This window comes from Nerophis ophidion, linkage group LG07 (assembly GCF_033978795.1).
Source record: "Nerophis ophidion isolate RoL-2023_Sa linkage group LG07, RoL_Noph_v1.0, whole genome shotgun sequence".
Classification (NCBI taxonomy): domain Eukaryota; kingdom Metazoa; phylum Chordata; class Actinopteri; order Syngnathiformes; family Syngnathidae; genus Nerophis; species Nerophis ophidion.
Genome location: NC_084617.1, coordinates 68383980 through 68409051, shown reverse-complemented (window position 1 = coordinate 68409051; position 25072 = coordinate 68383980). Strand labels below are relative to the sequence as shown.

Genomic DNA, 25072 nt, shown 5'->3' with positions numbered 1-25072 from the left:
ATTAGGCATAACAATGTGTTAATTCCACGACTGTATATACCGTTATCGGTTGATATCGGGATCGCTAATTAAGAGTTGGAAAATATCGAGATATCGGCAAAAAAAGCCATTATCCGACATCTCTACTCCTTATATGTTGACATACTTATGTAGGATGGAGCTGCAGCGCTATCGCCTGCTTTCTCGCAGTCGTGTGCATAACTGTGTCAGTTTGCACATACTTTTCAGACGTGCTAAATGAAGACTCAAAATAGCAGCCGCAGTTGAGTTTTAGTCTTGCTGAATCACACTGCATGGGCTCAGTATTTATATGTGCATCGTTCTTCCATTATTGAGGGCGTTCTGATGATCCGCATATATTCTGCATTTATACGAGATTATCGGACATCTCTAGTTAGCAGTTTACCTTTTGATTACAAAGCAGACATTTTAAGGGTCACAATTTAGGTCAACTCTGTGACGAATACCAACACTGTGAGGACATTTTTATACAACATTCTGAGATGTGAAGACTTTGTTAATGACATCACTTGAAATTATTATTAAGCAGTGTTTGTTTTGCTTTATAAACTTAAATAAATATGTGTTTTTTTTCCATCAAAGAATAGTTACCTCGCTTATAATCAAACTATTTTTTGAAACCTCAAATAAATCCTTTCTTTAGGAATGCATTAACTTCCCCACATTGGTGAAATGAATACAAGTATTTTGGTGTGACAACGATGTGCTGTTTTTTTCCCAGGTGGCACCACAGCAATGCGTAAGGAGGTCATCCGCAACAAGATCCGTGCAGTGGGGAAAATGGCTCGGGTCTTCTCAGTACTCAGGTCTGACCACGTTTTCTCCTTGTGCTTCTGCGTGATGTTACACTCCTGTGTGTCTGGGCCTTGTGAGAAGCGCAGTCATGTTTGTTGTGTCCATACTTGCCAACACTCCCGAATTTTCCAGCAGACTCCCGAATTTCAGTGCCTCTCCCGGGACAACCATTTTCCCTGAATTTCTCACGATTTCCATTCGGACCTGAGTGAGGACAGCCTGTCGTCACGTCCACTTTTCCTCCATACAAACAGCGTGCCGGCCCAGTCACGTTATAACATCTATGGCTTTTGGAGAGTGCACAACTGCATACACAACAAGAAGGAGACCATTATATATGTCTCCGTTATCCATAGGTTTATCTATAACCCATAAAGTAGGCAGGCATGGAGCTATTTCTCAGCGTGTGTTTATTCCAGCCGGCACGTTAATACACTGACACACAACAACCGGAATCTAATCATGCATTGCTTCAAAACTACGGCAAGTAGTAATGTCCAAAAAAAGATAGTGACAAAATGAGGATGGACAATTCAACCCTAAACTCACTCCTTTCCTGCAAAATCAAATGTCACAGATGCTGCCCATGCCTATGCTCCTTCAAAGGCTGTGTTACTGGCTGCAAAGCATTGCACTTTCTATATATATATATATATATATATATAAGTGAATTCTAGCTATAAATATACTCCTCCCCCCTTCACCCCGCCCACCCCAATCTCCCGAATTCGGAGGTCTCAAGGTTGGCAAGTATGGTTGTGTCCTCTGCTTGGATTTGTGTTGGTGCCCTTATATGTTAATTTTTTTTAACAAGTGCAAAAAAAATCAACTGGTCAAATTCTAAACTTTTTTTTCTCAATATTCTCTTCTGCATATGGGCCTACCGAGGATGTCGTAGTGGTTTGTGTTGTGGTTTGTGCAGCCCTTTGAAACACTAGTGATTTAGGGCTATATAAGTAAACATTGATTGATTGATTGATTGATATTTGGCTAGGAATATGAGACATTATTGTAAATTCGGCATGTAACAATATCCAAATCTCACGGTACAATATTATCATGGTATTAAATAGGCCACAGTACGATATTATTGCAGGAATGTCAAAAAAAAAAAGACAACTTGTAAAAAATGCCTTAGTGTGGAAATCACACTTACTGTAAATAAACACAAACCTAATGCTCATTCATCCATTTTTTTTTTACCGCTTGTCCCTCTCGGGGTCACGGGAATGGCTGGAGCGTAACCCTATTTATTACTACCAAGATTTATTTTGAAAGTGCAAAGAACTGGGAAAGAACAGTGTTTCAAGTAACAAGCAAATGTAAAGAACTTTTCAGTTTATAGTCTTTTAAACTGACATGCTGTCATGAAGACAACTTAATTGATGTTTGGCCTGCCTGACATATTGGTTTTGTGTCAACCTGTTTTCCTGTGATAATGAATCAAGTGACTTCTTATGTTGCTTGTATTTCCAGAGTTCTAGACAATCGCGGTCTGGCAATATCCGCAAACTGTATTGTGCATGTCCGTCACATTTTCTCCTCCTTTCTCCCTTAACTGCTAAGCCAAAAGACGTCCAGACGTTTGATTTTAACTTTGCTGGAGGTTCCACTAACTTGAGCTTTCCGTTCTGGTCCTCTGTTTCCTGCCATCTTTTACTGAGCTGTACTGCTTAGGGGATTATGTGAAATTTGGTTTGCTTCTCAGGCTGGCTCACTCAATAATGTAAGAAAAAATGTACACCGGCAGGTGTACTCCTAGTTCTCGTTTACCATCACACATCACGGCATTATTCTGACAATTTTAATACCGTGGTTTTTAAAATACCAACTCATTACTATAAATGTATATTGTGCAATTTATGGGTTATTCCAGCATTATTGTGCAATTTGCTTGTTGTAACTCAAAATAAAAATCTCAGTACTATTTTTTTAATGTGACATATCATACTATCAAAAATATGAATTTGCCCATCTCAAGGTTCCTAATGACTAAAACATTATAATTTAGTCAACAGGACTGTGCTGTGCTGAGAATTTAAGCCTCCTGAGTAATAGTTGAAATATGATTGATTATAGAGACCATGTGACTTGTGGAATAGTCGACATGTTTTAGAGGGAATATAGTGTGTAGAGTAACAGAACTGAATCAAAACCCAGGTACACAACTTTCAAATAGTTTTTTCTAGTTGCTTTCAAACAGGTTTTCTTGAAATTGAAGTAAAGCTGGAATAAGGAGTAACACATGTACAACATTTCAGAAGCATTAAAATAATTATTTCCTCGTCAACTGGCACAATCAACAAATACTTCAAGGTAGTTTAATCTAAGCTATATATATATATATATATATATATATATATATATATATATATATATATACGTGTGTGTATACATATATATGAATGTGTGTGTGTATATATATATACATATATATATATATAACGTGTATATATATACATATATGTATATATGTGTGTGTGTATATATATAACATGTGTATATATGTGTGTGCATATATATGTGTGTGTATATATATATGTATGTGTGTGTATGTATATATATATATATATATATATATATATATATATATATATATATATATATATATATATATATATACAGTGATTTTATAATACGTTCATTTCCTGGTGTCGCAAATGGAACTGATTTGATGGAATGGCCTTTAAAAACAACATTTTTAATGCAATTAACTTAGAATTAAACAATAGCCTTCCACATGATCCATCATGCTTCTAAGTGTCATATGGGTTGTTAGCCCTTGATTTAGACTCTATTGCAAAACAACCTCAGAGCCATTAATTGTTTCTTCTATCTCCAGCCATAATGTGATAAATGTGCACCTTTTCTATTTTGTTTTGTGTCTCCAGGGAGGAGAGTGAGAGTGTATTAACTCTTAAAGGCCTGACTCCGACCGGAACGCTTCCCGTGGGAGTGCTGTCAGGTGGCAAGCAGACCTTACAAACCGGTAAGTGTGCTTTTGTCTGCAGTCTGCCTCCTCCTTTCTGCCTTCTTACCAGCTGCATTTGTTGTGGGTGACCATTCATTCCCCATAATGTTCCCTCACTACTTTGTTACTAAGGATGTTTGTTTGTTTGTTGTGTTTGGTATCCATAAAGTGGTATCACTGTTAAATAAATTCATAGTCATGATAAAGATATCACACTACTTGTTAAGGTAAATGTGAGCACGGTGGTAGAAAATGACCTGTAAAATGAGCGCACCACTTTGATCCATTTAAAAATGCCAAATTTGTGCTCTACTTACACTTTTCTTTAAACTCCTGAGCAAAATGTTAAAATGAACAAGTATTCACACCAAGTGCTGGTGGATTGCTACAGGATTTTAAGGAGAGCCTCGCTTTTTGTCTGGTCATGTTGAGCTGTTACTGCAGGCATCTGGCTCTTTCAACAAAAGACCAAGCCTGATACATCTTCACAGACCTGTCAATTGATGCTACTGCACAACCTGAAGTTCCATCTTTAACCCTTCTCTGGCAGATACTGTCATATTTAGATTATTAGGCTGCAGTCAGCATCAGTCTGAGCCTAAATATGGATTGAGGACGGTCCCATATCTTCAGACTGTCCTCTGGCTTTAACCCAGGTGACATTTTTTGGATATATGACTTGCCTTTTTGGTCCGAGAATCTCTTAACAAATGTAAAACCACTGTGTTGTTACGTCCAACCTGTGCAGCAGTGGCACATTCAAAACGTCCTTGCAATCCTACAGTACCATGTCCAAAGTGAACAATTGACAACTACTTGAAAGCCAGATGTGGACTTTTTAACGTTATGGTCTTAAGCTGCTGATAGCAAATGAATAGCCTATTTTCATTTTCTGATTCTGTTTCTTCTTTTTGTTTTTTTGCTGCTTTCCCTACTATCTGGTTATAATGCACAAGTGCAACATGTGAATACTTGTCGTTTTTTGCCTGGTCTTAAGATTTTGTTCACAAGCTATAATAATATAAGGTTTGTCCAACACAATCTGTTTGAGTAATTCAAAAAAAAAAATGTCCATTCATATCATACAAGTGTAAAATAAGGTAAATGCTACTAAAGGGGATCCGCACTATTTTGGGGGGATTTTTTTCCTTTCAGTCACAATCCTTTTGGTAAGACGAGCATGCATATGGTTTTCCTTTTTCAACACAGTCTAACTAGTCAGTGGTTCTCAACCTTTTTTCAGTGATGTACCCCCTGTGAACATTTTTTTTAATTCAAGTACCCCCTAATCAGAGCAAATCATTTTTGGTTGAAAAAAAGAGATAAAGAAGTAAAATACAGCACTATGTCATCAGTTTCTGATTTATTAAATTGTATAACAGTGCAAAATATTGCTAATTTGTAGAAATAACTAAAAACTTGTTGAAAAATAAACAAGTGATTCAATTATGAATAAAGATTTCTACACATAGAAGTAATCATCAACTTAAAGTGCCCTCTTTGGGGATTGTAATAGAGATCCATCTGGATTCGTGAACTTAATTCTAAACATTTCTTCACAAAAAAACAAATCTTTAACATCAATATTTATGGAACATGTCCACAAAGAATCTAGCTGTCAACACTGAATATTGCATTGTTGCATTTCTTTTCACAGTTTTTAACTTAAATTCATATTTTTTTTAAGTATTATTCAATAAATATATTTATAAAGGAATTTTTTTAATTGTTGCTATTTTTAGAATATTTAAAAAATATCTCACGTACCCCTTGGCATACCTTCAAGCTCCCCCAGGGGTACGCGTGCCCCTATTTGAGAACCACTGAACTAGTAGATAAATGCAGGCAAAAAGCTGCTTACAATAAAGCCCATGGGAGTCGCTCTATTCGTCCTATAAAGCGCTTAAAAACACTACCATCAACGTTTTATATGCATTCTGTAAGTATACATGTCATGTAGTAACAGGCACATTCCTAATAACATTTATTGTTTACCTATTTTGTTCAATTTTAGGCAAACAGCGGCACATTAACTTAAAAAACGCAGCACACCGTTCACATCATCACTGATTACTGCTCACTGGAGACATCATGGGAGCCAACAAACATAAAGCATCCCTTACTGTACAATGTCTGCTCTCACTGGAATGACGACTGTTAGGATGTTGATATATTACCGTTTAGATGAACAATGACTCATAATCCTTGTGGAAAAAAAGGAGGTGGAACGACTCATCTTTTCAGGTCTTTTTTGCCAGTTGGCTGTCAAAGTGTACAAATTCCTCAGTTCTTGTCCACATCATTTTACTATCAAGGTGAGAAGTGTGATTTATAATCCCAAATTAACTTTCACAAGCTCCAGCTCACCAAAAACTGAAATCTAAGTGAGATGAAATATCTCAAATAATTTGCTTATTTTCTGTCTGATAAGATAATTCTTCTCACTAAGCGGATTTTATGTTATTGTTTTATCTGTTTTAAGGGTTTTGGTCCTAAATGATCTCAGTAAGATATTACAGCTTGTTGCTGAGAATTGATGAGCTATATTGAGTAAAACATGCTTGGAACTAGAGTATCAACTGTTGCAAAGCTGTGTCATCAACACTCACAAGTATAGAACTACTTTTAAGTAATTATTTCTTATTTCAAGCATGAAAAAAAAAATCATGACTTTGACACAATTATGTCTCATATTAAAACAGATGACAGCCAAATGGACTTTGCTGTTTTATTTTCAATAAAACAATGGAAAATATGTACTCATATAGTAGTGCACTTATTAGTGAGAATATACTTATTTTAAGGTATTTTTGGGTTCATTGAGGTTAGCTAATTTTACTTGTTTTGGAAAGTCTTGACAAGCCAAATGTTCTCGTTCTATTGGCAGATAATTTTGCTTAGTTCAAATAAAATACCCCTCATTTTTGTGATTCTTTTTCTTGTTTTTGAACACTTGACTTTATGCAGTGAGCAACGTAAAGAAGCTGCTTCTCTGTGATCAATTTAGGTCCTTAAAGGCCTACTGAAATGAGATTTTCTTATTTAAACGGGGATAGCAGGTCCATTCTATGTGTCATACTTGATCATTTCGCGATATTGCCATATTTTCGCTGAAAGGATTTAGTAGAGAACATCGACGATAAAGTTCCCAACTTTAGGTCGCTAATAAAAAAGCCTTGCCTTTACCGGAAGTAGCAAATGATGTGCGCGTGACGTCACCGGTGTGAGGGCTCCTCACATCCTCACATTGTTTATAATGTGAGCCACCAGCAGCAAGAGCAATTCGGACCGAGAAAGCGACAATTTCCCCATTAATTTGAGCGAGGATGAAACATTTGTAGATGAGAATATTGATAGTGAAGTACTAGAAAAATAAATAAAATAAAAAGCGACGGCTCTGGGCGGCCGCAGTGTGAGCGTTTCTGATGTAATTAGACACATTTACTAGGATAATTCTGGGAGATCCCTTATCTGCTTATTGTTTTAATGAGATTATAAAGACATACCTCAAAGTCAGCTGCGGTGAACACGCCAGTGTCTCAGAGAGAAGCCGAGGAGCCAAGCTCACAGCTGCCTTTTTTGACAGCTACTGCAGGAGGACGCATAATCCACTGATGTCTCCGGTAAGATATACATCACAATTTTCCCATCTAAAAACATGCTGGTAGACGTAGAGAAACATGTTCGCTTGACCGCTCTGTTAAAGCTTCACAACAAACAAAGATACACCAGCTGTGTCTTGGTGCCAAAGACAACTGCATCACACCGCTTTCCACCAACATCATTGTTCTTTATAGTCTCCATTATTATTGAACAAATTGCAAAAGATTCAGCAACACAGATGTCCGAATTACTGTGTAATTATGCGATGAAAAGAGACGACTTTTAGCCGTAAGTGGTGCTGGACTAATATGTCCGCTACAATCCGAGACGTCACGCGCACGTGTCATCATTCCGTGACGTTTTCAACAAGAATCTCCGCGGGAAATTTAAAATTGTAATTTAGTAAACTGAAAAAAGGCCATATTGGCATGTGTTGCAATGTTAAGATTTCATCATTGATATATAAACTATCAGACTGCGTGGTCGGTAGTAGTGGGTTTCAGTAGGCCTTTAAAATTAACGCTTATAAAACCAATGTTGCGAATACTTGGTTAATATTTAGTATACAAAATGTAAATGGAGTTTTGTTGAGGATTTTTGGATGATTATTGATTGGGTTTTATGGTCAAAATAAACGCTCCCATTAGCTCCATTGTAAGCAGACTTTTATTTACGTTTTAGAATGAGTAAAATGGGCTTCACGGTGGCAGAGGGCTTAGTGCGTCTGCCTCACAATATGAAGGTCCTGCAGTCCTGGGTTCAAATCCAGGCTCGGGATCTTTCTGTGTGGAGTTTGCATGTTCTCCCCGTGAATGCGTGGGTTCCCTCCGGGTACTCCGGCTTCCAAAGACATGCACCTGGGGATAGGTCGATTGGCCCTAGTGTGTGAATGTGAGTGTGAATGTTGTCTGTCTATCTGTGTTGGCCCTGCGATGAGGTGGCGACTTGTCCAGGGTTAACCCCACCTTCCGCCCGATTGTAGCTGAGATAGGCGCCAACGCCCCCCGCAACCCCAAAAGGGAATAAGCGGTAGAAAAAATGGAATGAGTAAAATTGCATTATGAAGACATGTGTTCTTGTCTCTCATTAGGATTGTCAATTATGTGCATATTTAAAATAAATGGACAGTTTCCCCTTAATATTAAGGTGTAAAAAAAGCAAAGCACTTGATTCAAAACTTTGAAAGACCAAGGTTATAGTACAAAGGTGAATTGTGTCACAGATATATTACATTTTAGCCTTCTTTATTGTAAAACAAACTTCACAGATTTGACCAAAACATATTTTGGAAATGTGTAAAATATTTCACAGATTTTTTAACACTGAGCCAATTTACAATAGTTGATTTGTACGCTGCTTGATGAGTTGACCCGGGCAACAAGAGTGACGTCAGCAGAGCTTCCCCGTCCTGCCAGTAGCTTTGAAGGGTGTTGGCTCGATGCCCCCATGCCTGCCACAAGAAGCACCCACACAGGGGGTAGACATGTCGGGGGGATCAAATAAAAGTCCTTCCATTTTGAAGTTACTAAGAGGTCAGCCATCCCTTGGAAGTAAGCGCGGACCCTCTGATCTAAAGGTCAGTGCCTAGTATCGCCCGCAAAGAACATGTTGGATGTCACGCTAAAGACCTCTCAGATGAACTCATTGTCCGTGAGTGCTTTTTTGTTTTTCAGACCAGCTGGACTAGTCAAATCTGGAGAAAGCTATTGATTGGGAATTATTTAAAAATATATATTTCATTCAGTTCAGGTTTGTGAATGCTGATTTTATTTTATCTTGCACCCTTAGTTAATACATTAACCAGTTGTACAACACATGAAAGTGTTTCGGCCTACATTACAGTCCGTGAAAACAGATTGGGGAGCATTTCCTTTGTCATGTATAGTTAGGTTATATCCACACTAGGGCTGGGCGATATATCGATATACACACTATATCGCAGGTTTGTCTCTGTGTGATATAAAAGTAGTTTTATACTTCTGTGTGTTGATGACACAGCTTTGCAACAGTTGATATTATAGTTTCAAGCATGTTTTACTCAATATAGGTCATACAATCTCAGCTGCAAACTGAGATCATTTAGGACCAAAACACTTAAAACAAGTACAAACCCCGTTTTAATATGAGTTGGGAAATTGTGTTAGATGTAAATATAAACAGAATACAATGATTTGCAAATCATTTTCAACCCATATTCCATTGAATGCACTACAAAGACAAGATATTTGATGTTCAAACTCTCAAACTTTATTTATTTTTTTCCAAGTATTAATTAACTTAGAAGTTATGGCTGCAACACGTGCCAAAGTAGTTGGGAAAGGGCATGTTCACCACTGTGTTACATCACTTTTTCTTTTAACAACACTCAATAAACGTTTGGAACCTGAGGAAACAAATTGTTGAAGCTTTGAAAGTGGAATTATTTCCCATTCTTGTTTTATGTAGAGCTTCAGTCGTTCAACAGTCCAGGGTCTACGCTGTCGTATTTTACGCTTCAGAGAGACAGGTCTGGACTGCAGGCGGGCCGGGAAAGTACCCGCACTCTTTTTTTTACAAAGACTGTTGTAACACGTGCTGAATGTGGCTTGGCATTGTCTTGCTGTAATAAGCAGGGGCTTTCATGAAAAAGACGACGTTTAAATGGCAGCATATGTTGTTCCAAAACCTGTATGTACCTTTCAGCATTAATGGTGCCATCACAGATGTGTAAGTTACCCACGCCTTGGGCACTAATGCACCCCCGTAGCATACAGATGCTGGCTTTTGAACTTTGCGTCAATAACAGTCTGGATGGTTAGCTTCCCCTTTGGTCCGGATGACACGATGTCGAATATTTCCAAAAACAACTTGAAATGTGGACTCGTCAGACCACAGGACACTTTTCCACTTTGCGTCAGTCCATCTTAGATGATCTCGGGACCAGAGAAGCTGGCAGCATTTCTGGATGTTGTTGATAAATGGCTTTTGCTTTGCATAGTAGAGTTTTAACTTGCACTTACAGATGTAGCAACCAACTTTATTTAGTGACAGTGTTTTTCTGAAGTGTTCCTGAGCCCATGTGGCGATATCCTTTAGAGATTGATGTCAGTTTTTTATACAGTGCCATCTGAGGGATCGAAGGTCACGGTCATTCAATGTTGGTTTCCGGCCATGCCGCTTACGTGGAGGGATTTCTCCAGATTCTCTGAACGTTTTGATGATATTATGGACCGTAGATGTTGAAATCCCTAAATTTCTTGCAATTGCACTTTGAGAAACGTTGTTCTTAAAGTGTTTGACTATTTGCTCACGCAGTTGTGGATAAATGGGTGTACTTCGCCCCATCCTTTCTTGTGAAAGACTGAGCATTTTTTGGGAAGCTCTTTTTTATACCCAATCATGGCACCCACCTGTTCCCAATTAGCCTGCACATTTGAGGGATGATCCAAATAAGTGTTTGATGAGCATTCCTAAACTTTATCAGTATTTATTGCCACCTTTCCCAACTTCTGTGTCACGTGTTGCTGGCATCAAATTCTAAAGTTAGTGATTATTTGCAACAAAAAAAAAATGTTTATCAGTTTGAACATCAAATATGTTGTCTTTGTAGCATATTCAACTGAACATGGGTTGAAAATGATTTGCAAATCATTGTATTTTGTTTATATTTACATCTAACACAATTTCCCAACTCATATGGAAACAGGGTTTGTAAAAGACTAATATCAAATCTGCTTTGTGATAAGTATTATCTTATCAGACAGAAAATAGGCAAATATCACCCTTAATTGAGATATTTCATCGTATTTAGATTTCAGTTTTTGCAGTGCAACACGGTGAGTGTGTAGTGTTGGACCCATGCCATGTCACACAGTGACAATACTTCAAATAATGGCAGCGGAGGAGCAGACGGTAGTGGTAAACATATCATCAGTAGCTAGAGCCATATTACTACAGTCATTTTGTGGCTCCGATATGTTGCACATGTTTTGTTTGAATACACCCTGGTCATCCTTTTCCCTCCCAACTGTTTTACATGTTATTATCGACTGCTGAAAATACATTTTGCTCTATAAACAGACATGTGAAATGAATGTTGGCCTATACTGTACCATAATTCACCATCCGCTGACAGCAGTTTGTGACATCGGCGCTTAATATAACTGATGTATTTGATGACGCTTGTATTTGCTGCATTGTAACGTCTCCCTTTCTGCCTTCTCCCCAACACTTTGTCCTAACATAGCTACCCTTGAGGCAGCTAAAGCAAAAGGTACGCATGGCTTTGTGGTTCATATTTCATTTGTATGTTCTGTGTGTGTTATGCACTGTATCTATTATTACACCTTTAATGGCTTTTAAGCGGTTACTCTTGCATTATCAGTGTATTTTATTTATGTAACCTTATAGCTACACAGGCACTGAAGCACATTTTAGTAAAAGGATAGTCCTATTAGTGTAGTTTGCGGTTGTGGGACGGCACTGGAATCTGGTCACGTGGGCTTTGCTCGCCAATCATGGCTCCCCACACGGAGAAAAGCCTGCTAAGACCTTGTCAAGATAAGACCAGGGACATCCCTTCCTGGGCTATTTTCAGCAGCTAATCCTGTTACAGCATTTAGGTGTTGCTCGGCTGCCCCTCTCAGTTGTGTGTGCAACTTGCTTGGGAAAAAAGATCACACAACAATAAGACAAAATAGGCTAACAGTACTAAGATTCAAATACCACGTGCTAAACAATAAAGTTGGGTGGACCGTATTTTTCGGAGTATAAGTCGCACCTGACGAAAATGCATTATAAAGAAGGAAAACAATCATATATAAGTCGCGCTGGAGTACAAGTCGCATTTTTGGGGGAAATTTATTTGATAAAACCCAACACGAAGAATAGACATTTGAAAGGCAATTTAAAATAAATAAAGAATAGTGAACAACAGGCTGAAATAAGTGTACGTTATATGACGCATAAATAACCAACTGAGAAGGTGCCTGGTATGTTAACGTAATATATTATGCTAACAGTCTTTCAAGTAACTTTAACATATAGAACAGGAGTCGGCAACCTTTACCACTCAAAGAGCCATTTTGACCCATTTCACAAAATAAAGAAAATATAGGGAGCCACAAAACTCTTGGTGTATAATGTAGCCTGGAAGAGTCATGGTTGCATGGGATTCTGGGTATTTGAAATGTTGTGTTACAGTGCGGATGTTTTCCCGAAATGTGTTCGTCATTCCTGTTTGGTGTGGGTTCACAGTGTGGCGCATATTAGTAAGAGTGTTAAAGTTGTTTATATCACAACTCTTAGTGTAACCTGCATGGCTGTTGAACAAGTATGCCTTGCAATCGCTCGAGGATTGTAGTAGAGGTCTCACACAATACGTGACCGGCCGGCACGCACATAGTGTTGTGTGACATCGGGCACAACTACATGTATTAGAAGATGTTGTGGGTACTGCCTTCGCGGCCCGCCCTCAATGTTGCTGTCCGTGTGAAAATCGCATTACGCAAACCTCGGACAACTTTAGGGAAAGGCAGCGAGGTCAGAAATCTCTCGGTAAATTCGGGAAGGTCGGCAAATTTACTGCTGAGCCACACCAGAGTGATCAAAGAGCCGCGGGTTGCCGACCCTTGATATAGAACATGCTATACGTTTACCAAACAATCTGTCACTCCTAATTGCTAAATCCTATGAAATCTTATACGTCTAGTCTCTTACATAAATGAGCTAAATAATATTATTTGATGTCTATCTGTGTTGGCCCTGCGATGAGGTGGCGACTCGTCCAGGGTGTACCCCGCCTTCCGCCCGATTGTAGCTGAGATAGGCGCCAGCACCCCCCGCGACCCCGAAAGGGAATAAGCGGTAGAAAATGGATGGATATTTTACGGTAACGTGTTAATAATTTCACACACAAGTCGCTCCTGAGTATAAGTCGCACCCCCGGCCAAACTATGAAAAAAACTGCGACTTATAGTCTGAAAAATATGGTACTGTTAGTGGGCTTATTGAGTGTGGTCTACTAAGACTACAATATGACTACAATTGGAAATTGGTGCCGCCTTACACCGCTTCATTTAAATCAGGGGTTTTAGACAGGCGGCCCGCGTGCCAATTACAGCCCCCTCCTTAATATGAAAGTTTAATGTTAGTGCGGCCCATCAGTTTTATATAAATGGCACTTGACAGCGTTGTGTTATTTGAGTCCAAAATGGCTCTGTCAACATTCTGGGTTGCCTACCTCTGCATTAGTGGAAAAGCGGCAAATGAGTGAAAGCGACAGAGACGTTGCCATGGAGACGAGGGTTTTCTTACGTGCCTGTCCATCAGTAATAACAGTCCCCGATAACCTGGACTAATTCAAACCGTTATTTGTTTGTTTATTGTTTAATTTGCATTGCCTCACACGATAAACACTTCATACATTTCTTTATGACTACGGGAGCCATCACTTTTTTGCGTTTGCTATCCCGGTACTTTCCCGGCTATTATCCACCGACCGCCGTGTTGCTGTAGGGAGGAAAAGCGGAACGACACACATTGCGGAAATAACATTATTCTCTGTGCGTCGGCTAAATACAAATATATTCCACAACCCCAAACATGTCTTTTTTAAAGCCTCCAGTGAAGAGAAAGGTTTTCCAGGAAAAGTGGAAGATGCAATATTACTTTGTTGAGCACAAGGGCACCCCGACGTGTCTTATTTGCACAGAGAATGAATTAGTGAATTATATATTTATATAGCGCTTTTTCTCAAGTGACTCAAGGCACTTTACATAGTGAAACCCAATATCTAAGTTACATTTAAACCAGTGTGGGTGGCACTGGGAGCAGGTGGGTAAAGTGTCTTGCCCAAGGACACAACGACAGTAACTAGGACGGCACAAGCGGAAATCGAACCTGCAACCCTCAAGTTGCTGGCACGGCCACTCTACCAACCGAGCTATGCCGCCCCAAAGTCATTATACAACTAGAAAAGCTGAGGAGTATGCAACATTTTTTAAAGAAATCTTTCCTTGCGACCCAGCCTCCCCTAGACTGTGCATCGAGTGGCCCCCAGGTACATTGAGTTTGAGACCCCTGATTTAAATTAAGTTTTTGCATGTACTACAATGGTGACACTCGATCATTTACTCCACGTTCATGTTACCATGCCCCACCTGTGCCGTTTTGCTACGCTTTCAAACAATTTAACAATGTTTTCTGCTTATTTTTTTGCACTGAAATTGTGTTCATAGGAGAGGTTGCATTCGCTGTAAGTGAGCGCTCCAGATGCAAAAAAATGCATTTATATATATATATATATATATATATATATATATATATATATATATATATATATATATATATATACTGTATAAAAAAAGAATGTCAAATCACCACGCATCAATTTATTTTGTTTTAATAAGCCCCTTAAGTCATACAGTTATACAATTATATAGTTGAAATGTTGAATGTCCTTATTAGAGATGTCCGATAATATCGGACTGACGATATCATGGGCCGATAAATGCTTTAAAATGTGATATCAGTAATTATCAGTATCTGCTTCAAAAAGTACAATTTATACCTTTTTAAAACGCCGCTGTACGGAGTAGTACACGGACAGAGCGCCAATAAACCTTAAAGGCAATGCCCTTGTGTGCCGGCCCAATCACATGAATGCAAGGCACACTTGATCAACAGCCATACAGGTCACACTGAGGGTGGCCGTATAAACAACTTTAACACTGTTACAAATATGCGCCACACTGTGAACCCACACCAAACAAGAATGACAAACACCTTTCGGGAGAACATCCGCACCGTAACACAAGAGAAACAAAACAGAACAAATACCCAGAACCCTTTGCAGCACTAACTCTTCCGGGACGCTACACTATACAACCCCTGCCACACCTCAACTTCCTCATGCTCTCTCAAGGAGAGCATGTCCCAAATTCCAAGCTGCTGTTTTGAGGCATGTTAAAAAAAAAATAATGCACTTGGCTCCATATTGGCATTTTTTTTTTCGATAACTTGAGTTGATTTATTTTGGAACACCTTGTTACATTTTTTAATGCATCCAGCCGGGCATCACAACAAAAATTAGGCATAATAATGTGTTAATTCCACGACTGTATATATCGGTATCGGTTCATATCGGAATCGGTAATTAAGAGTTGGACAATATTGTAATCGGCAAAAAAGCCATTATCGGACATCTCTAGTATCGGCCAATATTCAAGGTGCCAATTATATTGTATCGGAATTGGAAAAAGTAACATTGAGACACTTTTACTAAACAATGCTCTCTTTGAACAGAAAATACATTTACCAGAACGAATGTTGGAGTAAATTAAGATGATGGCCTGAATTGATTGTTGGATTAATGAATGATCTAAAAGTGAATCTAATTATATTGCTCTAGAATCCTGTGATTTGTGTCAGCCTATGAAAACATGTGATGATGACAGTACAAAGAATGTACCGGTAATAAAAACAAAAAAGTACTTCTTGCCCTGAATGCAAATGTTCCAGAGAGTGTTTTATAAAACAGTACATCGTCTCGTTTCTGTCTATGAAACATGACAAATGTGTCATTGTTCAAGATACCTGATGGTGCAAGAGAACTGCAGACTATTACTAATTACAGTTTAAATGTGCTTATTCCCTCTTGAACTTGATGTGTGAATAACTCCAATGTCAAACACTACCTCACAAGTTTGCTTTTCATTTGCGCACCTTTTCTGGGTTCTGTGGCTGTTTCGGGAAATGACCGTAAGTCTACTGAGTGTGAGGTGTCTGATTGTTCCTCAGGTGTTATAGCGTCATCTTTGCATGTGTTGTTTTTTCACCCTACTAGGCTAATATACTGTGTTGTAGACAGCAGAATCATGATCATTCCTTCACGTAGATGTTTTAATGTGTGCTCTTTTGTGAATGCGGAAGAGTGTTTTTTTTCCCCATACATTAATTAACTTGTAGTGGCCCGTCACAATTACAATAACCAATATTTGGCATCTGTTTTTTGTTTGTTTTTAAAAATATTTTTTAAATTTGATGTGTTTACCCCGGCTCACACATCAAAACTCATATATATGTAATATATATATATATATATATATGTGTGTGTGGGAAAAATCACAAGACTACTTCATCTCTACAGAACTGTTTCATGAGGGGTTCCCTCAATCATCAGGAGATTTTAATGGAAGCATTCACATACAATGGTTTATATAGGGCACAGAGTGGGTGGGTGCAGGCAGGCGTAGGAGTGTGGTGATTGGCTCATGTGTTACCTAGGAGGTGGTTCCGTCTGTGGCGGCATGTTTATATGATTTCACTGCGCTTGTCTCTGACAGGTCTGGATTATATATAATAAACAGTTTCTCTTTTAAGCATAGGTTGCATCTTTTATTACCACTGTTGTAAGAAACTGTTTATTATATATCATCCAGACCTGTCATCCCTCAACAAGCGCAGTGAAATCACATCAACATGCCGTCACAGACGGAAACACCTCCTAGGTAACAAATGAGCCAATCACCACGCCCCTACGCCTGCCTGTACCCACCCACTCTGTGTCCTATATAAACCATTGTATGTGAATGCTTCCATTACAATATCCTGATGATTGAGGGAACCCCTCATGAAACAGTTCTGTAGAGATGAAGTAGTCTTGTGATTTTTCCCACACATACATATTGCGCTCTACCACGGTATCGAGCACTATTCTCTGGATAATCCAATCAAGATATATATACGTATATCTATCTATATATATATATATATATATATATATATATATATATGTATGTATATGTATGTATGTGTATGTATGTATGTATGTATATATATATGTATATATGTATGTATATATACGTATATGGATGTATATATGTATGTATATATACATATATGGATGTATGTATGTATATATATGTATATATGTATGTATGTGTATGTATATATGTATGTATGTATGTGTATATATGTATGTATGTATGTATATATATGTATATATGTATGTATGTATATATATGTATGTATATATATGTATGCATGTATATATATATATATGTATGTATATATATATATATATGTATATATATGGATGTATGTATACATATATATGTATGTATGTATATATATGGATGTATGTATATATATATATGTATGTATATATATATGTATATATGTGTACACATATATATATATATATATGTGTACACATATATATATATATATATATATATATATATATATATATATATATATATATATATATATATATATATATATATATATATATATATATATATATATATATATATATATATATATATATATATATAAATATATATATATATATATATCTCAACACATTCGGGCCAGCATTTTTACAAAAACCGTAATCCTGTAATTCCACAATTTTGTGCGAGATTTGAGTTCCGCCGCAGCTCTTCCGCATTCACTCGCCATTTCTCTAATAGTCTATGATTATTTGGTGGCTTTTTAGTGACTGTATTTTCTCTTTCCATCACTCTTCTGTCCTCCAGCCATCCAAGGCTTCTCTCCCACGCGGAAAATTCGCAATTTCGAGGAGGCCCGCGGCCTGGACAGGATCAACGAGCGCATGCCGCCTCGCAAAGATGCCCAGCAACCTGACGGCACCATCAACACCAGTGCACCCAACAACAACGGCACTGATGGATAAATCACCAGAAAAAAAATCACATTTTAGTCATCTTAACACATCCTCCCCCACCTCCTGCCTGCACACCCTGGCCGGCAACAGGAAACATCGCCGGGGGAAAAAGAAACACTGTATTTATTAAAAGCATACATTAGATATTTTGTGTCATAGCATCCAATGATGGAATGAAGACATTTTGCAGTGTAAACGTACGTTCACATCCAGGCTTACGTCACATCAGGTACAGTATGTACAGTAGTACTCCCCCTCTTTTGGATCTTCTGGCCTTTTCTTGCTTTTAAATCAATGAAATCACGCTCATTTGAACGGAGCTTTTTTGACAAGAAATGTTCCTGTCTTTTAGGCCCCATTCCTGGTCTGATCTCGCGTGACTAGAAGAGGCGGGTTAATCATTTTTGCGATGCGGCCTGCTGAAAATGACTGAAAGCGAGCGCCACGCTTGGAATGGCCACAAAAGTACATTTGAAGATATTCAACGCTTTACTGATTCGTCACGTTTCAGGAGTCAGGTAAACCACGACGAATGGGGCCAAATGACTCCTCTTTAATATATATACAGTATATATATAAATATATTATTACATATTTATAAGTATTCACCCCCTGAAAGTCATATTTACAACCGATCAAACTGTTAAGTTGCAATGTGGGCTTCGTTTCTTCAACTCGCAGCCCTCAGGTCCACATTTTATGGCCCTTTACCTAACTTCATAGTGTAGTGCAGTGTTTTTCAACCACTTAAGTGAGGCTGATGTATGAAAAAACAAAAACGTTCCACCTAAAATGTAGTGTTAGCGGCTTTTATACCAGTGCGGTTTATAGTCCGGAATATATATTAATTTGGCTTTTTGGATAAGAAGCGCCAAAGTGAAAACGCAGATATATACTTGTATGTTGTGAAATTAAATATTTACATCGAAAGACTTTGTAAATCCCTATTTACAAACCTTCATTGTTTCCAAAGGTTGCCTGTAACAGGGCAGTAAAACGGCTGATTATACAAAACAGAAAAGGCATTAATGTCTTTATTCATCATTTTTGAGATGAATGCAATGTTCTTCTTTTTTAAAAAGGTTCAAGATGTTTGTCAGTGTACAAAAGACTTCTTTTCTCTTTGTGTCATTGGGTTGCTTGAGTGTAGGTCACTTTTACGACACTGGGTGGGTCACTGAACGCATCATTACATCAGTAAGCTCTGAAAGTTACAGTGTACTTCGACATCAATTGTTAATTGGCAATGTGCGTCAAAGCAAAGTGAGTTACTTTTATATACACTTAAATATCACTTGATGTGGGCTTAAAACTGTAGTGCAACTCATTTTGTCCGTTTTATTGTAGTATAATGGCTGTTTGGCGTCAGGTTCACAAGCTAACTGCTCGCTGAATATCATACCCTGATTGGGGCCTGTTTGTTAGCCCCAATTAAACAATTAACTTTCAGAGCTTAATGATATAATGATGCGTTCAAAGCCCCCTCCTGTTTCGTAAAAGTTAACTACACTCAAGCAACCCAATGACAAAGAGAAAAGAAGCGTTACAGAGACAGTCGGTAAACATCTTGAATTTTCTTAAAAGAGGAGAATATTTTATTCATCTCAAAAACGATTAATGCCTTTTCTGTTTTGTATAACCAGCCGTTTTACTGCCCTGTTACAGGCAACCTTTGGAAACAATGAAGGTTTGTAAATAGGGATTTACAAAGTCTTTCGATGTAAATATTTAATTCCACAACATATCTGCTTCTTAGGTTAGGCTGATGTATGAATATTTTTTTCAGGGTTCTTCTTCCTCGTACCATGTAAACACTTGGGAGTTTGAACAGTTTCTTAAAGTGGATCATTTTAGTACTTTATTGGATATCTTTGCTTAATCCATCATTTAATACAGGGGTCTCAGACACGAGACGTTATTTTGCGGCCCAGACTTAAATATGAAAGTTTAATGTTAGTGCGGCCTGCGAGTTTTATATGAATAGCGCTTGACAGCGTTTTATTTGGGGCCAAAATGGCTCTTTCAACGTTTTGGGTTGCCTACCCTTGCATTAGTGGAAAAGCGGCAAATGAGTGAAAGCGACAGCAACGTAGCCATGGAGACGAGGGTTTTCTTACCTGTCCGTCAGTAATAACAGTCCCTGATAATCTAAAAAAATGTTTTAAGAAATCTTTTCTTGCGGCCCAGCCTCTGAATCCAGTGGCCCCCTGGTGAATTGAGTTTGAGACCCCTGATTTAATAGAATTAATAATGTAATGTAAATTAGCCGCACCTGTGTATAAATTAAAGGGTTCAAAGTTTGGTTAAAAGTAGTGGCTTATAGTCCGGAAAATCCGAAAAATCGATTTCATTGTTAAAAGCAATAGAAGCATGCAGGATCAGAGGGTGGTAAATACTTCTGTTGGACGCTGCTGTAAATACACAGTATTTAAATACATAGGAAAAAAAAAATCTACGTTTGAGTTGGTACTGTTAGATGAGGCTCTAGTTTTTTTTTTTTTGTCATTGTTTATGTGTTTGAATCAGTTAAGTGTTCATTCTGCAGCCTCGTTTGGATCTTAGAGGATTTCCATTGACGCAAAAGTGTTTGCTTGAAGAAAAAAATAACAATTTTTCTACTTTAAACAAAAATGCGATGTCTTATTTATAACATTTTCTGCACAACTTTGACGAAGACATGGAAGGATTAGTGAGCAGATGTTGAGGCTCCATGTCACCGCCTGGTATTCAACACATCACTTTTATTTCGGCTTCCAACAAAAGAGGACATTTTGTTGCCCAAACAACACTCTTGGCAAATATTTCAGTATTTATTGGACTTACAGCAGTTGAAATGACTGTTAAAAAAAACAAAAACATGTTGATCTTATTGTTGCTTTAAAGCTGTAGTCCATCGACTGTTTGATGAAAGTTTGTGTGTTCTTTTATTGTGGCAACCGTGTTCTAATGACTGCACACCTTTTATGGAGACCACGGAACTCTCGGCACGGCCAAGCAGTTCTGTACTCATCTCATGTGGGAAGATACAAACCCCGTTTTAATATGAGTTGGGAAATTGTCTTAGATGTAAATAAAAACAGAATACAATGATTTGCAAATCATTTTCAACTCATATTTAGTTGAATGCACTACAAAGACAAGATATTTGATGTTCAAACTCATAAAGTTTATTTTTTTTTTTCAAATAATCATTAACTTAGAATTTCATGGCTGCAACACGTGCCAAAGTAGTTGGGAAAGGGCATGTTCACCACTGTGTTACATCACCTTTTCTTTTAACAACACTCAATAAACATTTGGGAACTGAGGAAACTAATTGTTGAAGCTTTGAAAGTGGAATTCTTTCCCATTCTTGTTTTATGTAGAGCTTCTGTTTTTCAAAAGTCCGGGGTCTCCGCTGTCGTATTTTACGCTTAATAATGCGCCACACATTTTCGATGGGAGACAGGTCTGGACTGCAGGCGGGCCAGGAAAGTACCCGCACTCTTTTTTTCACGAAGCCACGCTGTTGTAACACGTGGCTTGGCATTGTCTTGCTGAAATAAGCAGGGGCGTCCATGGTAACGTTGCTTGGATGACAACATATGTTGCTCCAAAACCTGTATGTACCTTTCAGCATTAATGGTGCCTTCACAGATGTGTAAGTTACCCATGCCTTGGGCACTAATACACCCCCATACCATCACAGATCCCAGCTTTTGAACTTTGCGCCTATAACAATCCGAATGGTTATTTTTCCTCTTTGTTCTGGAGGACACCACGTCCACAGTTTCCAAATACAATTTGAAATGTGGACTCGTCAGACCACAGAACAATTTTCCACTTTGCATCAGTCCATCTTAGATGATCTCGGGCCCAGAGAAGCCGGCGGTATTTCTGGATGTTGTTGATAAATGGCTTTCGCTTTGCATAGTAGAGTTTTAACTTGCACTTACAGATGTAGCGACCAACTGTAGTTACTGACAGTGGTTTTCTGAAGTGTTCCTGAGCCCATGTGGTGATATCCTTTAGAGATTGATTTCGGTTTTTGATACAGTGCCGTCTGAGGGATTGAAGGTCACGGTCATTCATGTTGGTTTCCGGTCATGCCGATTACGTGGAGTGATTTCTCCAGATTCTCTGAACCTTTTGATGATATTATGGACCGTAGATGTTGAAATACCCAAATCTTTTGCAATTGCACTTTGAGAAACGTTGAAAGTGGTTTTCTGAAGTGTTCCTGAGCCCATGTGGTGATACCCTTTACACACTGATGTTGGTTTTTGATGCAGTACCGCCTGAGGGATAAACGGTCCGTAATATCATCGCTTACGTGCAGTGATTTCTCCAAATTCTCTGAACCTTTTGATGATTTTACGGACCATAGATGGTAAAATCCCTAAATTCCTTGCAATAGCTCGTTGAGAAATGTTGTTCTAAAACTGTTTGACAATTTGCTTACAAAGGGGTGTACCTCGCCCCATCCTTGTTTGTGAATTACTTAGCATTTCATGGAAGCTGCTTTTATACCCAATCATGGCACCCACCTGTTCCCAATTAGCCTGCACCCCTGTGGGATGTTCCAAATAAGTGTTTGATGAGCACTTCTCAACTTTATCAGTATTTATTGCCACCTTTCCCATCTTCTTTGTCATGTGTTGCTGGCATCAAATTCTAAAGTTAATGATTATTTGCAAAAAAAACAAAAAAATGTTTATGAGTTTGAACATCAAATATGTTGTCTTTGTAGCATATTCAACTGAATATGGGTTGGAAAGGATTTGCAAACCATTGTATTCCATTTATATTTACATCTAACACCATTTCCCAACTCATATGGAAACGGGGTTTGTACTTTCATTTGTCATTTTCCGTCAAACTTTTTTGCTGGCGAAAAAAAAACCCTGCATTGGACCTTTGGACACAATCCTTCATACTGTAGTGCCTCGGTTTTTGTTAGTGGTCCGCTCTGAAAGGGCCCGTAAGATCCAAAACTAATGTCCCCCTTGGAAAAAAAAAAAAAATCCTCAAATATAAGAGAGTATGAACACAAAACACGTTGTGGAGAAGAGAATTATAATTGTACGTGCTGAAAAGTGTGCAATGCATCAATAAATGGACATTTATTGTTAACTTGGTGAAGAATGTGTACGCTGCAGAAAGGAGCCAAGATTTACAAAAAAAAAGACTAGATTTTGGGGAAAAAAAAACTAATATGGACAGATAATTTTACTAAATTAAGACCTATACATTTGGAAAAGGGAGAAATAAGTATTTTATTCTGAAAAGAAGCTTTATTCAACTGTTGCATTTTCTATGTAATGGAAAAGGAAAATATTAGAGATGTCCGATAATATCGGACTGCCGGTACTATCGGCCGATAAATGCTTTAAAATGTAATATCGGAAATTATCGGTATCTGTTTCAAAAAGAGAGCCAATAAACCTTAAAGGCACTGCCTTTGCGTGCTATCTACGGCTTTTCACACACACAAGTGAATGCAAGGCATACTTGGTCAACAGCCATACAGGTCACACTGAGGGTGGCCGTATAAACAACTTTTAACACTGTTGCAAATATGCGCCACACTGCGAACCCACACCAAACAAGAATGACAAACACATTTCAGGAGAACACCAGCACCGTAACACAACATAAACACAACAGACCAAATACCCAGAACACCTTGCAGCACTAACTCTTCCAGGATGCTACAATATACCCCCCCCAAAGTCAACCTCCTCATGTTCTCTCAAGGAGAGCATGTCCTAAATTCCAAGCTGCTCTTTTGAGGCATGTTTAAAAAAAATAATGCACTTTGTGACTTCAATAATAAATATGGCAGTGCCATGTTGTCATTTTTTTTTTAACCATAACTTGAGTTGATTTATTTTGGAAAACCTTGTTACATTGTTTAATGCATCCAGCGGGGCATCACAACAAAATTAGGCATAATAATGTGTTCATTCCACGACTGTATATATCCGTTGATATTGGAATCGGTAATTAAGAGTTGGACAATATCGGACTATCGGCAAAAAAGCCATTATCGGACATCTCTAGGAAATATCTTATTTTTATAAAGTACAATAGAACAAATATGATTATTCATGCAAAAACCAAGATGAATCAATGACTAAAAGGAAGTAAATGGCTCTTAAATCTTGGGACATTTCTAGAAATAACATTTTAATTTTAGCAAGTGGCAAATTTGCATTGCTTTGCTACAATTTCTTACTTTTTTTTTTAAAATCAATAGTGTTTCTTATCTTCTCTATCAAAGTGCTGGCACTCACAATTTCTTTGGGCCCCATGGTGGATTATTTTGCTCTCGTATTCTATAAAACAAAAAACAGAGGACAAGTCTCCAAGGTGTGAGATGATTCCTGTTTTGTTCCACACAGGAAAGAGGACTAGTTAGTGACCACGTGAAATGTTCGGCAACATTTATTGGGAAATGGAATGCCAGCATTAGTAGAAAAGCCGAGGTCCAAGGTGCGCTCTATGTTTTATGTTTCTGTTGGAACTTGGCAAAGATGTGAACAGTCCCTAATTCTTTGAGTGCTTTTATTTGAATGAGAAACCTTCTTTCTTGAAGGTGGTCGTCGGCGCTCAGGAGAAACAAACCGAATGTTTGTCATGTTGTTATTCATCTTTTATCCTTCTTGTTATTTATCAGTTATCAGTTGTCCACAAACACGTCCGGTTCTCTTCATCCCAACAAGGTCAAAGGTCCTCTCAAATTCTGCCAAACCTTTTTCTGAATTATTTGTCAAACTTCAGACCTGTTAAATAATTAATATTAATCATTTCAGCAAAACCTTCATCATGTTTTTGTTCTAACTCCCTTTGGCTCTTTAGGCAGCTTGGAAGTCTGCTGCTCCACCTTTGTCACTGTCATGTGACACCGTCATGTGACACCATCATGTAACACCATGTGTCACCATCATGTAACACCATGTGTCACCATCATGTGACACCATCATGTAACACCATGTGTCACCATCATGTGACACCATCATGTAACACCATGT

General features: G+C 38.1%; 1 protein-coding gene across 3 annotated transcripts in view; it reads left to right on the top strand.

Moving 5' to 3' along the window:
• The window catches only part of ppp3cca (protein phosphatase 3, catalytic subunit, gamma isozyme, a), a 79957-nt gene extending 58988 nt beyond the window's left edge, over positions 1 to 20969 (top strand). Inside the window, exons 11-14 of one of the 3 annotated variants that reach the window (XM_061906968.1) lie at positions 743 to 827; positions 3708 to 3805; positions 11616 to 11642; positions 17920 to 20969. In XM_061906968.1, the coding sequence (XP_061762952.1) occupies positions 743 to 827; positions 3708 to 3805; positions 11616 to 11642; positions 17920 to 18068 (359 nt within the window). In that variant the 3' untranslated portion in view covers positions 18069 to 20969. Of the gene's footprint in view, positions 1 to 742; positions 828 to 3707; positions 3806 to 11615; positions 11643 to 17910 lie in introns of all 3 variants that reach the window. The other 2 variants (XM_061906967.1, XM_061906969.1) reach the window with 2 other exon arrangements.
• The last annotated feature ends 4103 nt before the right edge of the window (positions 20970 to 25072 follow it).